This window comes from Delphinapterus leucas, chromosome 3 (genome assembly GCF_059928025.1).
Source record: "Delphinapterus leucas isolate spDelLeu-1000000601 "Yukka" chromosome 3, BTC_Dleu_Yukka2, whole genome shotgun sequence".
Taxonomy (NCBI): domain Eukaryota; kingdom Metazoa; phylum Chordata; class Mammalia; order Artiodactyla; family Monodontidae; genus Delphinapterus; species Delphinapterus leucas.
In genome coordinates, this window is record NC_143131.1 from 99,712,216 (window position 1) to 99,739,223 (window position 27,008).

General features: G+C 38.6%; 1 protein-coding gene and 1 pseudogene across 6 annotated transcripts in view; one reads left to right on the forward strand and one right to left on the reverse strand.

The window, feature by feature from the left end:
* Positions 1-11,846: 11,846 nt before the first annotated feature.
* The window catches only part of HSD17B4 (hydroxysteroid 17-beta dehydrogenase 4), a 144,687-nt gene continuing 129,525 nt past the window's right edge, over positions 11,847-27,008 (forward strand). For 4 of the 6 annotated variants that reach the window (XR_016392751.1, XR_016392752.1, XM_089909218.1 and 1 more), the window contains exons 1-2: positions 11,847-12,056; positions 16,340-16,393. Coding sequence is in view for 3 of the 6 variants with exons in the window: in XM_089909218.1 (XP_089765344.1) it covers positions 11,999-12,056; positions 16,340-16,393 (112 nt within the window). In the remaining 3 variants the exon portion in view is untranslated. The remainder of the gene's footprint in view (positions 12,057-16,339; positions 16,394-27,008) is intronic. The other 2 variants (XR_016392750.1, XM_022590549.3) reach the window with 1 other exon arrangement.
* On the reverse strand, positions 17,206-17,907 carry LOC115801617 (transcription and mRNA export factor ENY2 pseudogene; annotated as a pseudogene).

Consider the following 27,008-nt stretch of genomic DNA (forward strand, 5'->3'; position numbering starts at 1 on the left):
CTGACCTTATTTATTTATTGCAATTGTTTTCTTAATTTCTATTTAGTTTATTTCTGCTCTGATCTTTTTGATTTCTTTCCTCCTACTAACTTTGGGGCTTTTTTGTTGTTGTTGTTCTTCTTTCTCTAGTTGCTTTAGGTGTAAGGTTAGATTGTTTATTTGAGATTTTTCTAGTTTCTTGAGGTGAGATTGAATTGCTATAAACTTCCCTTTTAGAACTGCTTTTGCTGAGTTCCATAGGTTTTTGGTCATCGTGTTTTCGTTGTCATTTGTTTCTAGGTATTTTTTGATTTCCTCTTTGATTTCTTCAGTGATCTCTTGGTTATTTAGTAGCATGCTGTTTAGCTATCATGTGTTTGTGTTTTTTACAGTTATTTTCCTGTAATTGATTTCCAATCTCATAGCGTTGTGGTCAGAAAAGATGCTTGATACGATTTCAATTTTCTTAAATTTACTGAGCCTTGATTTGTGACCCAAGATGTGATCTATCCTGGAGAATGTTCCCTGTGCACTTGAGAAGAAAGTGTATTCTGTCACTTCTGGGTGGAATGTCCTATAAATATCAATTAAATCTATCTGGTCTATTGTGTCATTTAAAGCTGTGTTTCCTTATTTATTTTCTGTCTGGATGATCTGTCCATTGGTGTAAGTGGCGTGTTAAAGTCCCCCACTATTATTATTATTTTTAAAAAAATATTTATTTATTTATTTTCGGCTGCATCGGGTCTTAGTTGTGGCATGCGGGATGTTTGTTGTGGTGCACGGGCTTCTCTCTAGTTGTGGTGCAGGGCTCCAGAGCGTGTGGGCTCAGTAGTTGCGGTGCACAGGCTCTCTAGTTGTGGCACATGGGCTCCAGAGTGCATGGGCTCTGTAGTTGCGGCACATGGGCTTAGTTGCCCCACAACATGTGGGATCATAATTCCCTGACCAGGGATCGAACCTGCGTCCCCTGCATTGGAAGGCAGATTCTTAACCACTGGACCACCAGGGAAGTTCCCCCCAACTATTATTGTGTTACTGTTGATTTCCGCTTTTATGGCTCTTAGCATTTGCCTTATGTATTGAGGTACTTCTATGTTGGCTGCATAAATATTTACGATTATTATATCTTCTTTTTGGATTGATCCCTTGATCATTATGTAGTAATGTCTCTTTATCTCTTATAACAGTCTTTATTTTAAAGTCTATTTTAACTGATATGAGCATTGCTACTCCAGCTTTCTTTTGATTTCCATTCTCATGGAATATCTTTTTCCATCCCCTCACTTTCAGTCTTTATGTGTCTCTGGGTCTAAAGTGGGTCTCTTGTAGACAGCATATATACAGGTCTTGCTTTTGTATCCATTCAGCCAGTCTGTGTCTTTTGTTTGGAGCATTTAATCCATTTGCATTCAAGGTAATTATTGATATATGTGTTCCTATTACCATTTTCTTAATTGTTTTGGGTTTGTTTTTGTGGGGTTTCTTCTTCTCTTGTGTTTCCCACCTAGAGAAGTTCCTTTAGCATTTGTTGTAAAGCTAGTTTGGTTGTGTTGAATTCTCTTAGCTTTTGCTTGTCTGTAAAGCTTTGGATTTCTCCATCGAATCTGAATGAGATCCTTGCTGGGTAGAGTAATCTTGGCTGTAGGCTTTTCCTTTTCATCACTTTAAATGTATCATGCCACTGCCTTCTGGCCTGCAGAGTTTCTGCTGAAAAATCAGCTGATAACCTTATGGGGATTCCCTTGTAGGTTATTTGTTGCTTTCCCTTGCTGCATTTAATATTTTTTCTTTGAATTTAATTCTTGTTAGTTTGATTAATATATGTCTTCGTGTGTTTCTCCTTGGGTTTCTCCTGTATGGGACTCTCTGTGCTTCCTGGACTTGGGTGGATATTTCCTTTCCCATGTTAGGGAAGTTTTCAACTATAATCTCTTCAAATATTTTCTCAGACCCTTTCTCTTTCTCTTCTTCTTCTGGGACCCCTATAATTTAAATGTTGGTTCATTTAATGTTGTCCCAGAGGTCTCTGAGACAGTCCTCATTTCTTTTCATTCTTTTTTCTTTATTTTGCTCCTCAGCCGTTATTTCCGCCATTCTATCTTCCAGCTCACTTATTCATTCTTCTGCTTCAGTTATTCTGCTATTGATTCCTTCTAGTGTATTTTTCATTTCAGTTATTGTGTTGTTCATCACTGTTTGTTCTTTAGTTCTTCTAGGTCCTTGTTAAACATTTCTTGTATTTTCTCAATCCATGCCTCCATTCTATTTCTGAGATTTTGGATCATCTTTACTACCATTACTCTGAATTCTTTTTCAGGTAGGTTGCCTATTTCCTCTTCATTTATTTGATCTTTTAGGTTTTTACCTTGCTCCTTCTTCTGTAACATATTTTTATGTCATATCATTTTTTTTGATGGCTGGGGCTGTGTTCCCGTCTTACTGGTTGTTTGGCCTGAGGCGTCCAACACTGGAGTTCGCAGTCCAACACTGACAGTTGTGTAGAGCCAGGTCTTGGTGCCAAAATGAGGACCTCTGGGAGTCCTCACACCAATTAATATTCCCTGGGGTCTGAAGTTCTTTGTTAGTCCAGCTGTTTGGACTCAGCACTCCCACCACAGGATCTCAGGCCTGACCCCTGTCCTGGGAACCAAGATCCTGCAAGCTGCAGGGTGCAGCAAAAAAAAAAAAAAAAAAAAAAAAAGGCAACAAACAAAAAGGAGGAGAACAATAACAAAGAATAAAAAATAAAAAAGTTAGAAAAATAAAAAATATATTAGAAAAAATAATAATATAAATGAAACAACAACAAAAAGGCAAAACAGAACCACAACAGCAAAAAAAAAAAAAAAAAAAAAATACCAGAAAAGGCCTTGGGGGGTTAGATGGGGGGGCAGGGCTTAGGCAGGGGCAGCTGGGCCTAGGCTCAGTGCGGCTGGAGGGGGCCCCGGAGGGCGGAGGTTCAGGCCCGGGACCCCAGCAGGCTTGCTGGGGCCCAAGCAGGTCAAGAAAATGCTGGCTGCATTCCCCTCCGATTCCCTGATCCCCCGAAGTTCTCTCCCTGTCTCCACTGATCCCTTCACCATGAGTGGGCCCCTCCGAGCATGGGAACCCCTCCCCTCCCCCAGCTGCCCCTTGGGGTACTGGTTCTCTCTCACCTCTACTTCTCCTCCCTCCCCCCTCCCTCCCATGCCCACAGGACATGTGTGACTGGAGGGGGCCCCAGAGGGTGGAGGTTCAGGCCTGGGACCCCAGCAGGCTTGCTGGGGCCCAAGCAAGTGAGGGAAATGCTGGCCACATTCCCCTCTGATCCCCTGAAGCTATCTCCCTGTCCCTGCTGATCCCCTAGTGGTGAGTGGGCCCCTCTGGGTGTTGGAACCCCTCCTCTCCCCCAGCCGCCCCTCAGGAGCACCAGTCCTATCCTGCCTCCACTTTTGCTTCCCTCTTCCCAACCCCCCAACGTCCTACCTGGTTGTGCAGAGGTTCCTCCTGTCCCCTTAGGTGTCCAAGGTTCCCCACCAGAGCCTGGTAGGTGCCCTAGTTGTGAGGAGATGTGAACTCTGCATCCCCCTATTCTGCCACCTTGACTTCACTGCCCCCCATCCTGGGAATAAAGCTCCTTGACATGGGTCTTGGTAGTAATTTCTTGAATGTGATACTTAAAGCACAAGCAACAAAATCAAAAATAAACAAGTGGGACTACATCAAACTAAAAAGCTTCTGTACAGCAAAAGAAACCATCAACAAAGTGAAAAAACAGCCTATGGAATGGGAAAAATATATGAAACCCTATAACTGATTAGAGATTAATATCCAAAATATATATAGAACTTACACAAATCAGCAGCAAAAAAAACCAAACAGTGAAAAAATGGGCAAAGAACCTGCATAGACATTTCTTCAAAGAAGATATAAGAAAGACCAACAGGCACATGGAAAAAATGCTCAACATTACTAGTAACTAAGGAAATGCATTAAAACTGCAATGAGACATCACCTCGCACTTGTTAGAATGGCCATTATAAACAAGACAAGAGATAACAAATGCTGGTATGGATGAGGAGAAAGGGTTTGGTGGGATTGTAAATTGGTACAGCCACTGCAAAACAATATGGAGGATCCTCAAAAAATTAAAAATAGATTACCATATTACCCAGCAATTCTAATACTTCTGGGAATATATACAAAGAACATGAAAACTCTAATTCAAAAGATATCTGCCCTCCCATATTCATAGCAGCATTATTTACAATAGCCAAGAGATGGAAACAACCTAAGTGTACATTGGTAGATAAAATGAGTAAAGAAGTTGTGGTATCTGTCACAAAATGGAATATTATTCAGTCAGAAAAATGAGGAAATTCTACTATTTCTGACAATGTATGGACCTTAAAGGCATTATGCTAAGTGAAATAAATCAGACAGAGAATGACAAATACTGTGTCATCTCACTTATATGTGGAATCTAAAAAAAAATGTCAAACTCATAGAAAAAGAGATCAGACTTGTAGTTACCAGAGGCTGAGAGTGGGGGGAAGGGCAATTGGAGGAAGGTGGTTAAAAGGTACAAACTTCTAGTTATTAGATAAATAAATATTAAGGATGTAATGTAAAACATGATGACTATAGCTAGCACTGCTGTGTGTTGTATAGGAAAGTTGTTAAGAGAGTAAACCCTGAAAGTTCTCGTAACAAGGAGAAACAGTTTTTTCCTTTTTGCTTATTTTCTCTTTTTATTGTATCTATATGTGAGCTGAGCCTATTGTGGTAGTTGCTTCACAGTATGCGCAAATCAAAAAATCAAACCATCCTGCTGTAGACCATAAAGTTATATTATGATGTATGTCAATTATTTCTCAATAATTGGAAAACTGGAAAAAATAAAGAAATAAAAAACCAAACTAAATTAAACTTTTGTTCATTTGAATATTTTCTTTCTGGCTACCTAGAAGATTTCATCTTTTCTTCAATATTCTGTAATTTTACCATTATGTAGTCAGGTTTAGTTTTGTTTGTATTTATCTTGCCTGAATATTCTAAAATTAGATGGTTTATATATTTTGCATCAGTTTTGGTTAATTGTCAGTCATTATTTACTCAAATATTGCTTTTTCTTCATGTTCTCTGTTCTCTACTTTGGAATTCTTACATATCTCTTTGACCTTTAAGTTTTTTCCAGTATTTCATGTTTTTATTTTTTCCATGTGCTTATTTCACATATTTTATTTGACCTATCTCAGATCACTAATTCTATCATGTGTAATTTGATAGTAAATACATTTTTGAAATTCTTAATTTAGTCATTATATTTTTATTATTTAAAAAATCCATTAGATGATTTAAAATTTTCCATTCATGGCTTAAATTTTCAATCATTTTTTATTACCTTGAACCAAATAAGAATAATTATTTTGAAATCTATGGTCAGTAACTCTTATCTGGAAGCCCTTGGTGTCTGTTTTATAACCTTTGATTTCTCATGGATTTTGTTCACATTGTCTTGTTTCTTCAAATGCCTGGCCATTTAAAGCTATATGCTGGAATGTATATGTGTACCTATATACACACGCACACACACACATGCACACATATGAATGTATATATATACATATTAATATGTATATATATAATATTTTATATATAATACATTCTAGAGTATATTTAAATATGTATATTCCAGCATATGTTAAATATATATGTATATGTGAAAGATAATTTAAAGTTTTTAATATAGTATAATATGCATAATATTCATATTATCTAGCATAATATATAATATGCTAGACTTTATATAACACCAGCTGACATTTTTAAACAATTTTTAAAAATTGAAGTATAGTTAATTTACAATGTCGTATTAGTTTCAGATGTACAGCAAAGTGATTCAGTTATACATATGTAGATATATCTATTCTTTTTCAGATTCTTTTCCATTATAGGTTGTTACAAGATATTGAATATAGTTCCCTGTGCTATACAGTAGGTCCTCATTGTGTATCTATTTATATATAGTATTGTGTATATGTTAATCCCAACCTCCTAATTTATTTTCCCCCCACGCCCCCTGCTATCCCATTTGGTAACTATAAGTTTGCTTTCTATGTCTGTGAGTCTATTTCTGTTTTGTAAATAAGTTCATTTGTATCATTTTTTTAGATTCCACATATAAGTCATATCATATGATAATTGTCTTTCTCTGACTGACTTACCTCACTTAATATGATATTCTCTAGGTCCATCCATGTTGCTACAAATGGCATTATTTCATTCCTTTTTTGGTTGAGTAATATTCCATTGTGTATATATATATATATATATACATATATATATATATATGTATATATATATACCATACCTTCTTTATCCAGTCATCCGTTGGTGGACATATGGGTTGTTTCCATGTCTTAGCTATTGTAAATAGTCCTGCTGTGAACATTGGGGTACATGTATATCTTTGAATTAGAGTTTTCTTCAGATATATGCCCAGAAGTAGGATTGCAGGATCATACGGTAACTTGACTTTTATTTTTTTAAGGAATCTCTATACTGTTTTCCACAGTGGCTGCACCAGTTTACATTCCCACCAATAGTGTAGGAGGGTTCCTTTTTCTCCACACCCACTCCAGTATTTATTATTTGTAGACTTTTTAATGATGGCCATTCTGACTGGTGTAAGGGGATACCTCATTGTAGTTTTGATTTGCATTTCCCTAATAATTATCAATATTGAGCATCTTTTCATGTGCCTGTTGGCCATCTGTATGTCATCTTTGGAGAAACATCTATTTGGGTCTTCTTCACATTTTTTGTTTGGGTTGTTTGTTTTTTTGATAATGAGCTGTATGAGCTGCTTATATGTTTTGGAAATGAATCCTGTGTCAGTAGCATCCTTTGCAAGTGTTTTCTCCCAGTCTGTAGGCTGTCTTTTCATTTTGTTTATGGTTTCCTTTGTTGTGCAAAAACTTTTAAGTTTAATTTGTTTAGTTCCATTACTCTAGGAGACAGATCCAAAAAAGTATTGCTGCAATTTATGTCAAAGAGTGTTCTGCCTATGTTTTCCTCTAGGAGTTTTATAGTATCCAGTCTTTCATTTAAGTCTTTGATCCATTTTGAGTTTACTTTTGTATATGGTGTCAGAGAATGTTCTAATTTCATTCTTTTACATGACCAGTTTTCCCAGTACCACTTACTGAAGAGACTGTCTTTTCTCCAATGTGTATTCTTGCCTCCTTTGTCATAGATTAATTGACCATAAATGCATGGGTTTATTTCTGGGCTTTCTATCCTATTCCACTGATCTGTTTGTCTGTTTTTGTGCCAGTACCTTATTGTTTTGATTACTGTAGCTTTGTAGTGTGGTCTGAGGTCAGGGAGGATGATTCCTTCAAGCTCCATTCTTTCTCAGGATTGTTTTGGCTATTCGGGGTCTTTTGTGTCTCTATACAAATTGTGAGATCTTTTGTTCCAGTTCTGTGAAAAAATGCCATTGGTAATTTGATAGGGATTGCATTGAACCTATAGATTGTCTTGGGTAGTATGGTCATTTTAACAATATTGATTCTTCCAATCCAAGAACAGGGTATATCTTTCCATCTGTTTGTGGGGTCTTTAATTTCTTTCATCAGCATCTTATAGTTTTCAGAGTACAGGTCTTTTGTCTCCTTAGGTTTATTCCTCTGTATTTCTTTTTGATGTGATGGTAAGTGGGATTGTTTCCTTAATTTCTTTTTCTGATATTTTGTTGTCAGTGTATAGAAATGCAACAGATTTCAGTGTATTTGTTTTGTGTCCAGCAACTTTACCAGATTCATTGATGAGCTCTAGTAGTTTTCTGGCAGTGTCTTTGGGATGTTCTACGTATAGCATCAATCCCATTTACAAACAGTGACAGTTTTACTTCTTTTCCAATTTGGATTCCTTTTATTTCTTTTTCTTCTCTGATTGCTGTGGCTAGGACTTCCAAAACTATGTTCAGTAAAAGTGGTGAGAATGATCATACTTGTCTTCTTCCTGATCTTAGAGGAAATGCTTTAAGCTTTTCACCATTGAGTATGATGTTAGCTGTGGGTTTGTCATATATGACCTTTATTATGTTGAGGTATGTTCCCTTTTTTCTCCCTTTCTGAAGTGTTTTTATCATGAATGGATGTTGAATTTTATCAAAAGATTTTTCTGCTTTTCTGAGATGATCATATCGTTTTTATTCTCCAATTTGTTAATGTGTTTTATCACATTATTGATTTGAGGATATTGAAAAATCCTTGCATCCCTGGAATAAATCCTACTTGATCATAGTTTATGATTGACAGTTTTATATCCAACTGAATTATCATTTAATACTGAGGGTGAAATGAAGATATTTTCAAGTAAAATAGTAAGAGTTTATCAACAGTAATCCCTGTTGGTGCTGCATTGTGTTCCCTCAAAATTCTTCTGTTGAAACCCTGACCCCTAGGACCAGAAAATGTGAGTGTATTTAGAGACAGGGCCTTTAAAATGAAGATTAATTTAAAATGAGGCTGTTAGAGTGGGCCCTAATCCAGTCTAACTGGTGTCATGTAAGAAGAGGAAATTTGGACATACAAAGGAACACCGGGGTATTTGCTGCAAGAAAAGACCATGTGAAGACACAGTGAAAGGCAGTCATCTGCAGCCATTAGGAGAGGCCTCAAAAGAAACCAAACAAATCGACACCTTGATCTTAGCTTCCAACCTCTCCAACTGTGAGAAAATAAATTTCGGTTTTTTAAGCCACTAGTCTGTGGTATTTGTTATGGCAGCCCTAGCAAGCTAATGAAGATTCTTATAAGAAGTACTAATACTTTAACTCCTAAATATTTTCAAATCGCAGCACACATATAAAATATTCCTGCAGTATTCTGACAGAAGTACACAGGGGTTGGGGCGCTGAACAACACAGCGTTTGAACAACCCCTTGAACAGCACAGGGGTTGGGGCGCTGACCCTCTGTGCAGTTGAAAGTCCTCGTATAATTTATAGTTAGTCCTTCATATCCATGGTGCCACACCATGGATTCAACTAACCTCAGATCTTGTAGTACTGTAGCATTTACTATTGAAAAAAAATTCACCCATAAGTGGTCCTGCACAGTTCAAACTCATGTTGTTCAAGGGTCAACTCTAGATAAGAATGGTCACAGGTCAGAGATCAGCCAGGGCGTTCTAGCCATTCTGTTCTCCACAGCCGCACTAAGGGTTGAGGATATCAAAATTTCATGCACATCTGTAACCCATTCATGACACCTCATCTGGCAAGCTCTTTTCTAAAGGATAAACTTCAGGAAGAAGTAAAATGATCTCATAAGGAATGTCTGACATTCACGGAGGAAATTTCTTTCTATGTATCAACTGAACCCCAGGCAGAGTTTCAGGATGGCTATTAAAAAAAATTTTTTTTTAAACAGAAGGACACTAGCTGATGACTTCTCAGAGAGCTGAGCCCCAATCTCCTTTATCACCTTTACCTTCCAGGTATATTTTCCTGCTTCTGCACTTGGATTCCAGTAAGTTGTGAGGATAGATCTGTGAGTGTAGCCCCATTCTCTGCTTTGGGTTTCTATCTGGAAATACAAAGATTTTTGTTTGATCCTAGCTTTATAATTCTCTTTTTGTATTTTATTTATCATCACTATGTCTTTTTTAAATTTTTTAAAATTTATTTTATTTTTGGCTGCGTTGGGTCTTCGTTGCTGCAAATGGGCTTTCTCTAGTTGCGGCGAGTGGGGGCTACTCTTTGTTGCAATGCATGGGCTTCTCATTGTGGTGGCTTCTCTTGTTGTGGAACACGGGCTCTAGGTGCCGGGGCTTCAGTAGTTGCAGCACGTGGGCTCAGTAGTTGTGGCTCGTGGGGTCTAAAGCACAGGATCAGTAGTTGTGGGGCACGGGCCTAGTTGCTCCACATCCTGTGGGATCTTCCCGGACCAGGGCTTGAACCCGTGTCCCCTGCATTGGCATGCAGATTCTTAACCACTGTGCCACTAGGGAAGTCCATATAATCACTATGTCTTTTGGACAGAGATAGTATATTGAGAGTGTGAACAAATGGAGACTTAATCAGAAACCAAACATAGCTATTATTCAAAAAGTTTCAGATTCCTCTTTGCCTAAGATATTGACTTATGAGACACCACATGAAGATTCATATGTTCAATTCAGTTGTGTTAAAATGCGTGACAATATCCAAAATGAAATTTCACGCTTGAAAATTGGACACCACTGAAGCTATTTAGTAACTATTTGGAAAGCATTATTTTCACCTTGGAAAATAAACATTAAAGTTTATATTTTCTAGTAAAATTATGTTTCCAAAAATGTTACTTCTGAGGCTTAGTTTATCTTATTATAAACTAGTTGTTCTCATTCAGGGGTTATCCCCACCCCACCCCAACTGAGGACATTTGGCAATGTCTGGAGGCAATTTAGATTTTTGTGACTTGGGGGGGTGCTACTGGCATCTAGTGGGTAGAGGTCAGGGATGTTTCTAGACATCTTACAGTGCACTGAACAACGCCGCATAACAAAAAAATTATTGACCCCAAATTTCAATAGTGTCAAAATTGAGAAAAGCTACATCATTTGACTGTACTCAGCATCCAAAAGCAAAAATCATTTAGGAGCACCTGTTGACATTTTCTTGTCCCCTGAGATTCTGTTACCAAGGCTGTTGCCCCAGAATCATATCCCTGCCCCTCCCTCGAATGGAAACCAGTTGTTCTTATCCAAGTTCAGGAGGAAGCTGCAAAGAGAAAAGCAAGGACTGGTTAGAACAACTAGACCCAAGATGACAGAAGATTTGACTTCCAGTAGACCTTGATCCTCATTATATGCGTTAGCATGCTAAAGGACCCATCCACCAGCACCATGACAGGTGACGATCGCCTTGACAACATCTGGAAAAGCCCATACGAGGACTGCAAAAGAGTGTTGCATCAGTTCTGTGTCCAAACCACAGCCCTGTTCTCAGATAAGACGTGAGTATGCCTCCCACTCTTTCCAAATCCCTCCCTTTTACCTCGGCCCTCCTAAACATGTGGTGTCTCTGTCCCAATTGGGTTGTGAAGTTGATTTGTGAACTAAATTTGCGCTTCTCCATTCTTTGGCCATTAATTAAAGCTTCTGCTGTTCCAGTCTCAGCATAGGTTTCATGATTGGCTGTGCGAATCTGAGCGGAAAAAGAACCTCCCTGGGTGTCGGCGCCTGGCTAGGACTTTAGTGAGGGTCCATTGGTAACAGTTCCATTTGGGAGGTCAGCCTGGGGGCCCAGGACTCTGCGTCTTTCCAGATGGTTTCCATCCAAGAGGTCCAAGGATTACATTCTAAGAAATCCTTTTTACCCCTTGCTGTATATATATATATATATATATATATATATATATATATATTTTCCTGCGGTATGCGGGTCTCTCACTGTTGCGGCCTCTCGCGTTGTGGAGCACAGGCTCCGGACGCGCAGGCTCAGCGGCCATGGCTCACGGGCCCAGCCTTTCCGCAGCATGTGGGGTCTTTCCGGACCGGGACACGAACCCGTGTCCCCTGAATCGGCAGGCGGACTCTCAACCACCGCGCCACCAGGGAAGCCCACCCCTTGCTATTTCTGAAAGCTACTTAAGAATAGGGGCTGCATCCTCGCCTAAATCCAGAAAACTCTTGTTGAGTGAATGACAAAACGATGGATGAAAGTATGAATGAAGTTAGGGTAGTCAATCATTTTACTACACAGGTCCCAGCAGCTCCCATTACTTCCGGCCGCAGAACTGGCCCTTTCAAGCCAAGCCTCTTGGGCAGGCTCTCGCCGCGACTGGAGGCATGCTGGACTACATTTCCCAGAGTTCCAAGGGATCGCTGCGCAGGCGCACTTGGAAAACTACGGCGTTTCTCTCCTCCGCAGAAACTGGCAGGTCATTGCCGTCCTGACCCAGCCTTTCCTCCTGTCCTCCTTGTCCCGCAGTCTGAACTCCAGTAGTTCTGCTAGTGTATGTGTGTCGCTGCAGGCTGGACTTATGGCCGTGCCGTTGAGGTTCGACGGGCGGGTGGTACTGGTCACCGGCGCGGGGGGAGGTGAGTACGCGAAGGCTAGAGGGCCGGCGTCCTCCAGCTCGCTCTCGTGCTGGGAGTCCCCCTTTTTTGGTCTGGAATCTGCACGCAGCCGTAGTTGCGATCTCAGCATCTGGGCTGCGGGCAGCGGTGGCGGGGCGGCTTGGGGAGCGAGCGACTGGACTCGGTGGGGTTGAGGGTGGGAGGACAGACAACGATTGTTCTCCGGGCGCCTAATCGGCTGAGGATGGAGAGAAGGGGCTGGCCAGCCTTGAGTGGGGAGCCAGAAACTCCTGGTGCAGCCCACTTCTCCACCCCCCCCAACCCTGTGGGAGCTTCTCAAGGCTTCAGGTCTTGAGAGGAGAGAGGCCGGGCTCGGCTGCGGGTTGCAAAACTAGGTAAAATTCATCCCGACGCCCGTCTGTGCGTATCGATTGCGACTCTTCCTGTTAATAGACTCCCTAGGCCTCTGTCAAGTGTTTTAAACGTGGCTGAAAAGCCGTCTGGGGGCTGGAATCACCCCCGCAGGAATAGAAATGTCAGCCCCTTGCCTTTGAAAAGTCAGTCATCTTTCCCTCTGTCGGATGATTTTAAGTTCTTGAGAGGGCCTTCTTTAAAAAAAGGCATCTGATAAGAGTCCTCCGTTTTGGACTTTGTGTGTTTATCAAGCGGATTGCAAACCCCAATGCCTGCAGGACTCAGGCAGGCGATAGAGGAATAAAATAAGAGTGGTGTGGGGGCAGTAGGAACTGGAGATCAGAGGCCTTTCTGAAGTGGACCAGATCTTCCTGTATTTCAGAAGCCAAGTGGAGATTGGTTATGTGAAATAACCCTATTTTTATTTCTATTTATTTATTTGTTTATGGCTGCATCAGGTCTTTGTTGCGGTGCGCGGACCTCTCTTTGCGGTGGCTTCTCTTGTCGCAGAGCCGGGCTCTAGGCGCTTAGGCTTAGTTGCTCCGCGGCATGTGGGATCTTCCTGGACCAGGACTTGAACCCGTGTCCCCTGCATTGGCAGGTGGATTCTTAACCACTGCACCACCAGGGAAGTCCCAAAGTAACCCTATTTTTAAAAGACAAAATTTAAGACAAACCACTCATACCCACACGGATGCTTTGCAGTGAGGTTTTACACTATTTCCCACCTGTCCATGATCTCTGTAATCTCCAAGTGCAGGGACCTTGACCTTATGGGCCTTTGATTACCCACTGGTAGTGCCTTATACCTAGAATGGACTTAATGCAGAATTAATTTGAATTATATATTAAAAGTCACAAACAGTGGAATTCTGACAGTTAATTCATACGTATTTTCATGTCTCCATTTATAAAATGGATTCGCATGCTTCCTTTCAGAAAATATCTTTAGTATTAATTGGTGGCCAAATGTTTTATATCCATAGCTATATTTATTCTAAAATGATTATGTTTTGGGGAAAACATTTTGTTTACACTTTGCTTTTGATGGAAATAAGTAATGCACTCATGTTTTAAACCTCTTTTGACAGTGAGTGATTCACAGTATGAAATACATTTTATACCAAGACCTGGTATACACACACACACTATATTTGAAACAAGCTCATGACACGGTACATAGTAAATGCAGTGCACTTTGAACTTTTCTATTCTTTTTCATTAAGTAAATGCAGATTACAACCCACTAAGTTGATTTTGTGAAGTATTAATGGGTTGTGACTAGACAGTTCTGAATTTAGCACCTCCTGTTCATGAACTGATTCATATTTTAAAGAGCCTGGATTATGATACAATTACTAGCCATTAGATTTGAATACTGATCTGGGGCAGATATAATTTTGTGGTAAAGTTGAGACTGTCATTAGGTCTACAGTGGGCCATCATTATGAAAGAGAGATTGAGATCTAATTCCAGTCCTATCATGAAGACTGTTGTCCTTGAGGTCTTGGGGTTCTCATTTAAGGATACATATCTGTAGAATTGAGGCACTGCTAAACATCCCAGGAGGGTGTCCGTGAATGCCTGCCAGGCCTTGTTTCTGGGAATTAGTCTGACTCCAACCCATGCATGTTCTAGAGATGAATAGAAATATCTTTGCACTATTCAGGTGCTGTTGTTTAGCTTGGAATATTGAATAGTTTAATGGGAGACCTGGAAGGAGAGGTTTAGAATTGTCTAGGATTAAGGTAAACAATTTTGCCATGATGGGTGGGATAATGGGAATTCGTATTTATTAGCTGATTGTAGTAGTTGCTGGGGATGTAGTTGTGAGAGTGGTGGAGGTGGGCCATGGAAGAAGGGAGTCTGGCCATTGTGAATTTGAGATGGTTATAAAATAGCAAGCTGTAGATCTGGAGATAGTGAAGTGAGAAGTGTGTGAGTAGTTGGAGATTCTGGAGTCAGGAGAGGTTTCGAAGTCATTTGACTTCCTTTGATTGGTAAAGCTAGAAGGTGAAATAGTCCAGGAAGCTAATCTCAGAGGCTCTGTCAACTTGAAGCAGAGAAAAGTCTAACCCACTGAAGAGAGCACTGAACAAGCACTGTGAGAAAAGAATCAACTGATACTTGACAATGCTAAAGAAGTTAAGGTCTGAAGAGAAATGGGGAAGAGAGGACAGTTGACAATGAACTTAGGTGTGGGAGAAAGTTAAGACAGGATTTAAAAGAGGATTAAGAGAAAATAGAGGCTCTTGGCTTTAACTTTTTGTGCATTTTGACTGTAAAGATGTGCTGGGCATTGTGGGAAATGTAAAAGAACGACATAATCTCAACCTACAAGGATCTTCTAGTTTAGTTGGGGAGACAGACTAAGACACATGAAGTATTTAAATAATGTTTATGTAAGCACAGATATGAAAACATGGGAGGACACTTAGCGAACCTGTTAATGGACGAGTGGTGTTACAGGGAAACAGGGAGGAGAATGTCACTTTTAACTTTATATACAGATTTGTGTACAGTTTGCATGGGCCTTTATGGTAAAAGTAGATTACTTACATATCTTTTCAGAGTATTGTATAGCTTGGTTTTGAGATAATTCTCTGATTAACTTAGATCAATCTGTACTAGAGACATACCCCATTTCTTTCATCTGATGATTTTCCACTTTACCATTTTTTTTTTTTTTTTTTTTGCGTTCTGGTTATGAGTATTTGATTTCTCTGAAAACCTCATGTTTAGAGCAAGTGCTTCAGCCTAGCTCTGATAAAATATGAGGAGACTTGAGTTATTATATTGGGTGGGTTCTCTCTCATCCATTCAGAGTGGATTAAATTTTAAAATAAATTATTTGGTGATCTTTTAGTTTTGGAAAACTTTATAGTTTGGGTTCTTTTTAGAAGAGCCTGATAATTTAGCCATCTCAATATTTGTTTACTTGTTTATCAATTCAAATTAAATTAACTACCAATTAAATTTATCAGTTACATTTTAAAAAACGTATGCATGTTAAAATGATTTAAACAATACAGAAGTAAGCTTTCCACCCTTGTTGCTAGTTACACAGTTCTGTTCCCCAGAGGTAACCACTAATTGCCAGTCTCTTATATAGTCTTCCTGAGATATTCTCTGCCTATAAAATTTATATAGGCACGTATCCATTTTTGGATGTATAAATTTACACCTCATACCTTTGAGTCTGAATTAAATATTTCCTGTGTTTGGTGATTATGTAGTCAAGGTTCAGAGCAGGATACAGAAACCACTAGATATTTGAAACAGGAAAGGACTTAATTTAGGCAGTTGGGTTTTAGGCAATTCCTCTTGGAATTCCTTGTGGAACAGTATAAAACTGGTCCATTAGTGGAGCCACTACCTCTGAGGCTACCATTGGAACTGCCACAGCCCAAATAGCCACTGGCCCCAGGGATCTAGAGAATGGAAGCTGCCATCCAGAAATTAGGGAGCTAGATCTAGAAGCTGCCACTATATCTGCTTAATACCTAGGAAGCCTCAAGAAATCAGCTTCTTAACCAACAGTAACATCCGAAAGTCACAGTAAGGTGGCTTCTGCCTCATTTCCTCCTTCCACATTTCATGCAAATGCGTTTAATGGTGGAACCCAATTCACATCTAGCATCCATCCTAGAAGCTAGGTAGAATGATAGGAAATGGTAGGTATAATAGGTGGAAAATACAGTTTTAAGCTTTCCAACCCCTCGAAGTAGAAGTAGGTGAAGTAGAGGCTGAGAGTACCAATGAAGGCTCTACCCTTGTAATGTAATTAATTGTTCACCAGTTACTTTGCAATAGTGATTGAGTTGAGTGGACCAGAAAAATTATGCTAACATTTGCTCAACCTTCTGATTTTTTTCTTTTTTTTTCAATAGGATTGGGCCAAGCCTATGCCCTGGCTTTTGCAGAAAGAGGTGCATCAGTTGTTGGTAAGTTGATATATTTTTCTTTTCATTCAGTAGCTAGGAACTAAAATACACAGGTCACAGGTTGAGCCCATGTCTTCACAAGCCAGAGGCCTTTGTATTCACATCAAATAATTTGTCAAGGTCAAATTTCATCACTATTTTTTTCTTCTGCCAACAAAATTTTTTTCTCCGTTGCGGCTAACTTTGTAACTTACTTTTTAAAGTAAACTAGTTTCATAGAATTTGCAACTTAATAGAACTGAGAAAGATGAGCCGACATTCATTATATAAAAGGAAATTCTTGAATTTGGTATATTGTGGGCTGTAATTTTTCGATGTAGAAGACTGGTGCAAGATGAATCTTTGTAAGTGTAAATATATTGATAAGGTAAGAAATAAGTGCATTTTCATAACTAAATGTTTGGAATCGGGGAATCCAAAGTATTTTTTTTTAAATCTCTTTCATAAAAATTTTTCAAATGGAAGCTTTTATAACAGTTAAAAATTTTTTTAATTAAAGGGGCACTTGCATGAGTTTTATTGTGGGGGGATCAGTTGGAAGATGGTGTATTGAGGAATACACCAAAAGTGGGAGGTTTTAGTAATCTCAGTGGTTTGCCTGATGTACTTGGCAGTTGGTACAGACATAGGAGTGGATTTGTGTACAGCCAAGTCTTTGTGGGGAATATCTAAATGAGTGCAGGGTAGGTACGTAGGGCAGATGTATGGCCCAATATTTATTAATATCTTTCCTGGGCTAAAATTGTTGGCCCACATTGACCTCCCAATCCCAGTTTTCCTACATCTTATCAGGGAATACAGAGAGACAAATTTCTCCCAATTTGTTTACAGAGATGTGTAATAAAATACTGAACAAGCAGCCAGGTTTTCTAAACAAAGAAGACCTAAGCAGGATATTGAATATACTTTTCTTCCTCAGCATATATCTTTTTTTTTTCATTCATGAGATATTTATTAAAATAACAAATTTAGGGAAAAATATCAATACAATTGTATACATCATTACTGAAAACTGTATATCATCATACAAAAAAGGGTTTTATTTTGGGAAATCAATTCTTAATTTATGGCAGATTTTACTTTCAGAAATAAAACCACAAAACAACACAATCTAATTCAGTCTTAAAGGCTGGCATGCTGAGCAAGGAATGTTCTTATTCTTTGTAGGAGCTCTTTCTTTACACCGTCAGGTACCAGGGCTCTGCCTTTTGGTGTGATTTCAGCCACCAAGTCATCAACAGCAACGTGTTCTAGTCCTTTTTCTTTAATTACCTTTACAGTGTGCCTTCAACTGATCCTTCCAGCCACGTTCAATTAATTTAGCTCTCAGCAACTCTTTGAGGCGTTCTCTTTCTCCAGTTTCTATCAACTTTTGGTTAGTTGCTGCTCTCTGCACATCTTTGTTCATCTTGCTAACCACACTCTTCGGCTGTCCAGACCTAGCATATATCTTTATGGAAGGGACACAGAGACTTTGGATATTCCTTGTTTAAGGTCATAGACATTCTCTGTTAATCCAATCTACTTCTTGGGGCAAGGACAAATTTTGATATTGTGGTATTTGGTCAGGGGGTGTATAGTTCAGGCCTTTTTTGCCAGATTTTCCCCAAAATATTTCATGTCAGGGCCTAAAGGCACATGTTGTAACTTTTTTTTTTCCTTTAAAAAAAATATATTGCTATTTATTTATTAATACTTACAACTTTTTATTTATTTACATCTTTTCCACTCAATTCCGTAAGTGCAAGTATCTCATTTTATCTTTTGTATCTCCTAAGGGACCTAGAATATTGCCTTTTGTAAAGAAGGGACTTGGTTCATTCGTTCCTTTATTGTTTGATGTAGCCCTTTTTGGGGGGTGGGGTGGGCTGGGGAGTGGTTGGTGTGTCTTTGAGATTGGTTGAATAAATTCCTGCTGTTTTTGTTGTGACTAACTTATAATCTTAGTTTATAAACTTGTTTTGTAAAACCTTTTGCAGCAATATGTGTTTATGTGGATCAGTTTTCCTGTATTTATTTATTACCTTTGAATTTGTTGAACTCAGATTGGAGTTTTTCAGTTCTAAGAAAAAGGTAAACAGGGACAGTGTATCTGTTTATTTTGTCATTGCCTCAGGGATGGTATTGCAGCAAGTGCTTGTGAAAGTCCCAAAAGGCAGAAAATTAGTGTTTTGGGAAAAATATTTGCCAAACTTGGCTGGAGAGCCAGATTTAGTTTAGTTTAGTTTATGTGAAAATGTAGAACTTTTCACTGATATTTTCTACCACTTTTTAGCCTGTGACCTAGCTGTGAACTTTCTAGGCTACCAATGGGTTTTGTTCTTCCCTAACCACCACTACCCTCTGCTTTAACTTTTTTAAAACACAGATGCCCTGAGTCCAGGTTTTATCATGTGCACTAACATTTCTCCTGCGTTAATTTTGTTCTGGTCAGCATATTTTTACCTGAGTAAGCAAAAAATAGTAAAGAGGAGTAAGCAAACCTAGGATTTATAACATCGGAGTATCTTGTTTGTGGAAAAATTACTGATCAGTTAATCCTATGACTAGCTCAGAGGCCAGTAAGAAGTAAGACCTTAAGAAATGGAGTACCTTGTTTCTCATATGAGTCAACTTTTACTAGGTTATGCTGAGTTAACGGACAAATCTCAATGGTTTATAATAATAAAGGATAATTTCAGGACTTCCCTGGTGGTGCAGAGGTTAAGAATCCACCTGCCAATGCAGGGGTCACAGGTTCGAGCCCTGGTCCGGGAAGATCCCACGTGCCGCGGAGCAACTGAGCCTGTGCGCCACAACTACTGAGCCTACGCTCTAGAGCCCATGAGCCACAACTACTGAGACCATGTGCCGCAACTACTGAAGCCCACATGCCTAGAGCCCATGCTCCGCAACAAGAGAAGCCACTGCAATGAGAAGCCCACGCACCGCAACGAAGAGTAGCCCCCGCTCGCCGCAACTAGAGAAAGCCCACTCACAGGAGGGAAGACCCAACACAGCCAAAAATAAAAATAAATAAATAAAATAAATCTACTTTTAAAAAAAAGGGTAATTTCATACCTACCTGACCTTTCAGCTTCTGGTCAGCTGTGTCTCTGCTTTATGTGTCTTACTAATTTCAGGATCCCAGCTGAAGGAGCAACTTTCATCATGGCTGTTCTTCCGGCAGAGGGAAAATAAAAATGGATCCCCTTGGTGTCTCATAAAGCTTCTGTTTAGTAGTGGCATGTCACTTCTACTCACCTTTCACTGGCCAAAGGAAATCGCCTGGCCAAGCGCAAAGTTAAGGGTATCACTTAAGATAGTCTCTTCATGTAAATATGATTGCTGTGTTTTATATTCCATAATATAAAGCATTATGGGAGATTTAAATCTGGATATAAGAACTGCTAAGCCTTTGGCTGATAATTACAACAAGGGACATTTGGTTTCGTATACATTACATCTTTCAAGAAATGTTCGCACATATCTGAAGGAAATGTTGGGAATGGAATAGGTTTGAGGTTTCCTCAGTAGGTGAGCTGTATCAAGTTCTCTGAATATTAAGTTTTGTCTTGAGGGCGTGAACACAAAGAATATCGAAGTGTTCCAGCAAGGAGAACCTCTTTTTTGGACAGTAAGAAAGGCAGAATGCTTTCTATTCTTGAACTGGAGGAGTAGCACTTTTGGGTAATTGAAACTGCAATCTTTTGAAGTAAGATTGACATGATTTCTTTTCTGTACTGCAGTTGCATAATAACTGGTAAGGATGAGTTACAAGTTCCTGTGGTCTGATGCCAGAGCCTGTGTTTTTAATGGCTGTGTGATCCTGACAGCCAGAAGGTGAACTGCAGTGGGGAAAGTGAATTGTCTTTGAAGTTAGGTCAGGCTATAAATCCTGTTTCTGCTGTCTAATTACATGACCTCTCTGAATATTAGTAGCCACCTTACCTAATAGCTTCCAGGATTATGATGGGGATTAAATGACATCAAGAATTAAAACCTTTTGTAAAGGGGGTAAAAAGCCAATAACAGTGACTGTGTGCTGGGCACTGTGCTCAAGATTATGTCAAAGTGAGCTTAGGGGGCATCCCAGGCTGGAGTGAAGTCATCTAGGGGAACAGAGTGAGAGATCACAGGAGGTCAGGTCATGTAGCACCATTTAGTTCAGAGTAAGGACTGGCTTTTGCCCTGATTGAGATGGGAAGCCATTGGAGAGTGTGGAGGAGCAACATGACCTCATTTAAGGTTTAAATGGCTCATTCTGAGTGCTGTGTGAGGAATAGGTTCTAGGGGAGCAAGAGTGGAAGTGGAGAAGTATGTTGGGCATATTGGAGTTTATTATCCTATTAACTCTTCTTGTCCACACTTGTAATTTTTCATTAAAAAAAAAGTGAAAGCAGAGAGATCTGTCAAGTTATCGCAGTAATCTGCATCAGAGATGGGGGTGATTCAGACAGGTGGTAGGGATGGAGGTGGTGCAAAGAAGTTAAATTCTGGAAATATTTTGAAGGTCGCTATGGCAGGATTTGCTTATTTGCTGATGTGGGTTGAAAGGGAGAGAGAAGGATAAGGTGGTGGTTTACCGAGATAGGAAAGACTGGAGGAGGGCCAGATTCACAGAGAGGGGACATTCCCAGTAGACTTTCAGATGGGGATAATAGGTAGGCAGTGGGACATAGGACTCTGTAGTTGGGGGGACAGGTTGAAGCTATATAGATCTATTTTCAGTTTCTAGGTGGTATTCAAAGCCAGGAGACTGGATTGGATTACCCGGGTGGTGAGTGCAGATAAACAGGAGATGGGGTCCCAGGACTGAACCCTGGAGGGGACTCAGTCTCTCATTTTCAGTTTCTTCTCCCTTTAAGGAGACCTTTGATGCCTTCTTGTTGTTGAGACAGATTAAGTCCCTTAAATTAAAGGGACCTAATTTAAGACGTTGCTTTCTAAACTATCACAACATTTTGGAGGCCTTCAAATATTTAGATACATTTATGGCCATTCTGGAAAAGACTCTGATGAACTAGGGTGATTGTGTCTTTCTACCAAACAGTGAAAATAGTACGGCAGCTCTGTGTTTTCTGCCTTTTCTTTGGCTGTCAAGAAGCTTAAGGGTAAACCTGACACTGTCCCCAAATAGAGTAACTACCATTAGCATATGCTTTGAGTAGGCTTCTCTTTCTCTGATGTAACGTTTTCTTAATTTTTCCATTTTTTAATAGTCCTTGCACATTTAAGGCACCTTAAATACTTTTTGGTAGCAGTCAGGATGTGAACAGAATACAGGAAGAAATCCCCATTGGGCCCACAGCTCTAAAATCAATGAAATGATTCTTAATGCTGTTGTTTGCTGTCGGAAACTTTATCAAAATAGGAGGAAAGGCATCAAGCATAGAAAACAGAAATGTCTGGAAGAACATCCAAGAGATGGTTAATAGCAGTTACCCCTGGGATAAGACAAGGATTAAAGACTTTTTGAATCTGCGGGGTTTGAATTTCTTGAAAGCATTAAAAAAAAGTAAATAACCTCTCCAAAAAATAAGTACACTTGTAGTACAATATTGCCCATGTCATATATATATATATTTTTTTGCAGTATGCGGGCCTCTCACTGTTGTGGCCTCTCCCGTTGTGGAGCACAGGCTCCGGATGCGCAGGCTCAGCGGCCATGGCTCACGGGCCCAGCCGCTCCGCCGCTTGTGAGATCTTCCCAGACCGGGGCACGAACCCATGTCCCCTGCATCGGCAGGCGGACTCTCACCACTGTGCCACCAGGGAAGTCCCTGTGTCATCTTTTTATATGCTTCTCAGATTACTCATTGTAAAGGATGTCACAGAATCAATACATATGAAAGTTATTTTGATTTTGTAGATTTGGAAGCACCATTTTACTTTGGAAATAAAAGTCGTTTATAGATATGTCATTGGTAGTGGATATGACTCAGCTGGTGTCAAACCCTTGGACTGAATAAATATATGAACAGGAATATGTGTAAGCACAGTTATAAAGCACTCTTCAAATACAAAGCATTATAACATTACTCTTGATAATTAAATGGCAAGTTAGAAACTGCTATATAAGCAATTTCCCTCACTGAGCTACAGCAAAAAGGGTGAACTACTTATAGTAAAGTGAAGCAGTAAAGTGAGGGCAGACTTTAAGGGATCTTGAAAGTTAGGCAGTGAATAATAGGGTTCCACTGCAGATTTTGAGCAAGGGGATGACTTAGTATAAAGGCTGCCTTTGGGCCATTACCCAGCAACAGTCTGCTGATTGCCTGGAAAGATTAAGATTGGAGGCAGAAGACCACCGGCAAGGCAACTGTAGTAATCTGGGCATGAAATTATAGAATAGGAAAGAAATGGCAGTAAACGATTCCTCGAAAGAACTGGAAACTCCTCAGTGCACAAACTGTCTACCTTGCGAGCTCAAAGCACCTAGTACAGTGCTGGATACAGAGTGGGAACAGAGTGAACATTTGAAGAATCATAGTGAAATTGATGTCAAGCCTTGATGGCTAGTGACATGTGCTGTTCAGAAACGGGAGAAAGGAAAGAGTACCTGGGAAATAACTCACCCAGCAAAGTGATGTTGAGAAGGTGGGACAGTTTGAGGAAGATGATAATCAGTTTGATTTGCATTTTTTTTTTCTTTCTGTCAAACTAAAAGTGACATATATTCCCTCAGCTGGTTTAGCAGCCCTGATATCAGGAGACCCAAAGCATGTTTCTTGCTCTAGTCTTTGGAGCCAATAGTCAGGGCTGAAGGATAGCAAGAAAGAACAAGAAAACCAACTTCTGAGAGCAAAGTCCTGTACACAAATAGGATTACTAAAGACAAATCCAGATTTCTCAATCTGGTTTATGTAACAAAACACTGAAAAACAATGTAAGTAATACTCATCAAATAATATTAATGCTCCAGTGTTACCTCTGTTTCTCTTTCAACATTTCAATAAAGGAACTTATGATTTGCAACACATATGATATAGAATTAAAATCTTTTATAAGTAAGGGACACGTACACATCTGTAAGAAAGAAAAGCACCCCAAATGAAATGTGATTTAAGCAGGCAAAACAATAAGAAGCATAAATGACCAATAAGCCCATGAAAATAATGTTACCTTACTAGTGCTCAAAGAAATGTAAATTAAAATAATGAGCTACAACTTGTAATCATTTAATTGTTATACTGAAAAGAATGATGATGTCCAGTGTTGGGAGGATATGGGGAAACAGGCATTGTCACAAACATGGTTCTGTTTTCAGGCTTCAATAGCTGGTAACCTGGTACTTTGTATTTAGGTATCCATTTACCTATTAGTAGAGTACTTTTACAGGCTCCAAGTGTGTTTTAGAATTCTCTGGATTCTTATATCCCTGCTCTAGTGGTTAGCATATTGCAGGTATTTAGTAAAATCTTGGGATGGATTTTTAGTAAAAAACCTTTTGTAGTCTTTAATAGACTATCCAAGTCATTGATTTATTTAAAATGACAGAAATAGGAAAAAGATTTTACATCTTAAAAAAACCCAAAACTCTTCAGAGCTATAAACTGGATTTTATATGGAGGATTTACAAATATATCACTTTTGGGGATATTTTGATGGTTTTAGCCGAGAAGACTCTGTCCTTAACTATCATAATCTTAACCATTTTTACTCCCTATTTTAAAGCTATTTGTTTGACTGGGGTGCCTGATTTACTGTTCCTTCTATATTCTCCCCGAGCACATGTGATTTTTTTTTTTTTTTTTTTAGTGGAAATAATTAGGATAAAAGAAACTTGTTTGCAGCATTAGAGGAGCAGAATGGTATTGTGGTAGGTCAAGGTTCTAGTCTGAATTTTGCCATTTCATACAGCCTTGGAGCCTAGACAAGCTTTGGAGCCTGGAACAAGTTACATAACCTTTCCTAAACTTTCCTCTTCTGTAAAAATAGGAACAACTGTTTCTGCCAAACTCCTAAAAAGCTGTATGGAGATCAAATGAAGCAGTGTACATAGATGGGTCTTTGAAAATGCAGAGTATATACATACCAGTATAAGGCGGTAATGGTATTTTAAAATATTATTGTGATTAGAATTTTAGTCATATATTTAAGCGGAACAGTGTCACATAGTGTGGATACATTTCTTTTCGTATACAGTCTGTTAACATTGTTGCTATCCAAGCCCTTCAGTGTGTAACCAGTGCTTTTCTAGTTAATTAAGCCTGTAATCCCTGTGGTTTAGCTCTGGTGATAGCGGGATAACTGAGTGGGGTCAGTGTTAAGTTTGTACTCTCTAAGGTAGAGACTTGTCTTGAATAAATCTATTCTGAAACTGTTTCACTACACATCATTGATCTCAATAATTATTTATCCAGTCTTCAGTTCTTAACCTTTGATTGCACTTGGTTGCACTTTGAACAGTTTCCACTTGGGGGTAGTGTTTCATTTCACAATTGAACAATTCTTTCTTAAGTATGGCCTTTGCCAGTTTGCTCTTGAACTTTCCCTTGCTTAGTTAAAAAGGGTCTTAAAAGACTGTTAGCAGCATGTTTTAAAATCTTGATTTTTTAAAATTGTTTCCTGTCATTTGAGTAATTGTACAGAAATAATTAAGAGGAATTTAGTCTTGATAATCTTAATACTTTTTTTTTTAATGTCAGAGGGATAACATAAGCCTTTTCCCCATTATTTTATGTCTTTGTGGCATTTTTTATTTACAGTAAGGCTGTTAAGACTATATTGTTAGAAAAAATATATCCCAGTCCACATTTTGAAAAACTCATTTCCTTTAAGCGTAAAAGCACATTAGGCTAGCTTTGCTCGGTATCATCCCTGTATCTCCCTTTACCACCCAACCCCACTTGCAGCCCTCACCCCAGCCCCCCCAAAAGAGAACCATTCTTGAAAAGAAAAAAAAATCTTGTGGGCTTTCTTTTTTCCCCAGTTATGGTAATTATCAATTTGGTAATATTAAGAGACTTTAAATTTTAGTATAAACCTCTATGTCATTTATTAATTAGTAATTTTTAAATTCCGCACAGTATGTGCAATAACCCTACAAAAATGATCACTTTGCAATGCAAATTAAGTCTTTGTCCCAGGTATTTGTTTTAAATTCTGTTTTTTCCAAGTTATTTGGCATTGATCTATATATCTTTTCATTTGTTTTTGCATGTTATTTTGTAAATAATTAACATTGTATAAATTACCTTTGTTATATTATTTAGTTATGTTGGTTTTTATAAACTTTATGATGCAATTAGTGCATTAGTGTAGTTACCACATACTTAACTTTCAGTAGATTATAAACTCTGAGGATAGGCACCATTCTTATACATCTGTAGATTTCTGTAGATTTCCTTGCAAGTAGTAAATGTGCAATTAATGTTTGTATCTATATAATTGGATATAGGGAGATGTTATGTGGTAAGTGTGGTCAGTTGTTAAACATATAAATTACATATATGGTATAAATTAGTGACTGAACACATATTAGTTGTGTATGTAAGTTTTGACCTCTTTCAATAAATAGTTTTTATTTCTTTTTTTGGTAGACCATGACACACTATGTTTTATAAAAATTCATGTGTGCTTCTCCAAGAGTTTAATACTGTGCTTGCTCTTTATCACCATTCCTGTAAAGAAAGTCTTTCTTGACATGGAGAAGGTATTTCACATTGTGTATTTAACCTTTCTTTGTTTCTTTTTTTTTTTAAATTATGGTAAGAACATTTAATATGAACATTTAACAAATTTTTAAGTGTGCAATACAGTATTATGAACTACAGGCACTATGTTGTATGGCACATAAGATCTCTAGAACTTAACCATCTTGCATTATTGAAACTTTATGCCCACCGATTAGCAACTCCCCATTTTCTCCTCCCCCTAACCTCTGCAACCACCATTCTACTCTCTGATTCTATGAGTTTGACTATTTTACGTACTTTGATGTAAGTGGAATCGTGCAGCATTTGGCCTTCTGTGACTGGGTTACCATATTATCTGCAAGGCTCATCCATGTCGTTACATATTGCAAAATTTCCTTCTTTTTTTAAAGGCTGAATAATAGTACATTGTATTTATGTACCACATTTTCTTTATCCATTTTTATCTGTCAGTTGATATTTAGATTATTTCTACATCTTGGCTGTTGTGAATAGTGCTGCATTGAACATTTGGAGTGCTGTTATCTCTTTGGTTCCTGATTTCAATTCTTTTGAATAAACACCTGGAAGTGGGATTGCTGGATCGTGTGGCAGTTCTATTTTTAATTTTTTGAAGAATGTCCATACTGTTTTCTTGTGTATTTAATCTTAAAAGTGATCTTTAGGTTTTTTTCTTTTCTTTCTTTTTGCTAAAAGTGGGTTGAATCATGGTCTTTTTCTTTCCAAAAAAGGAGAAGCATTGCACAGTTAAAAATTTCATGACATGAACCTGTGTTTAAATATTTTTGCTGCTTCATATCTGTATTTAAAAACAAAGAGGCATGTTTTGAAAGTACGTATCTCATGGTGTGTTCAGTAAGATGGGAATATGGTAATAGGGAATTAGGAAGATGACTGAAGAAATACACTAATAATATAATTTCATTTCCAACTCATATTTTTAAGGTCTAGAACTGAATTCTTATTTGTTTATTTTT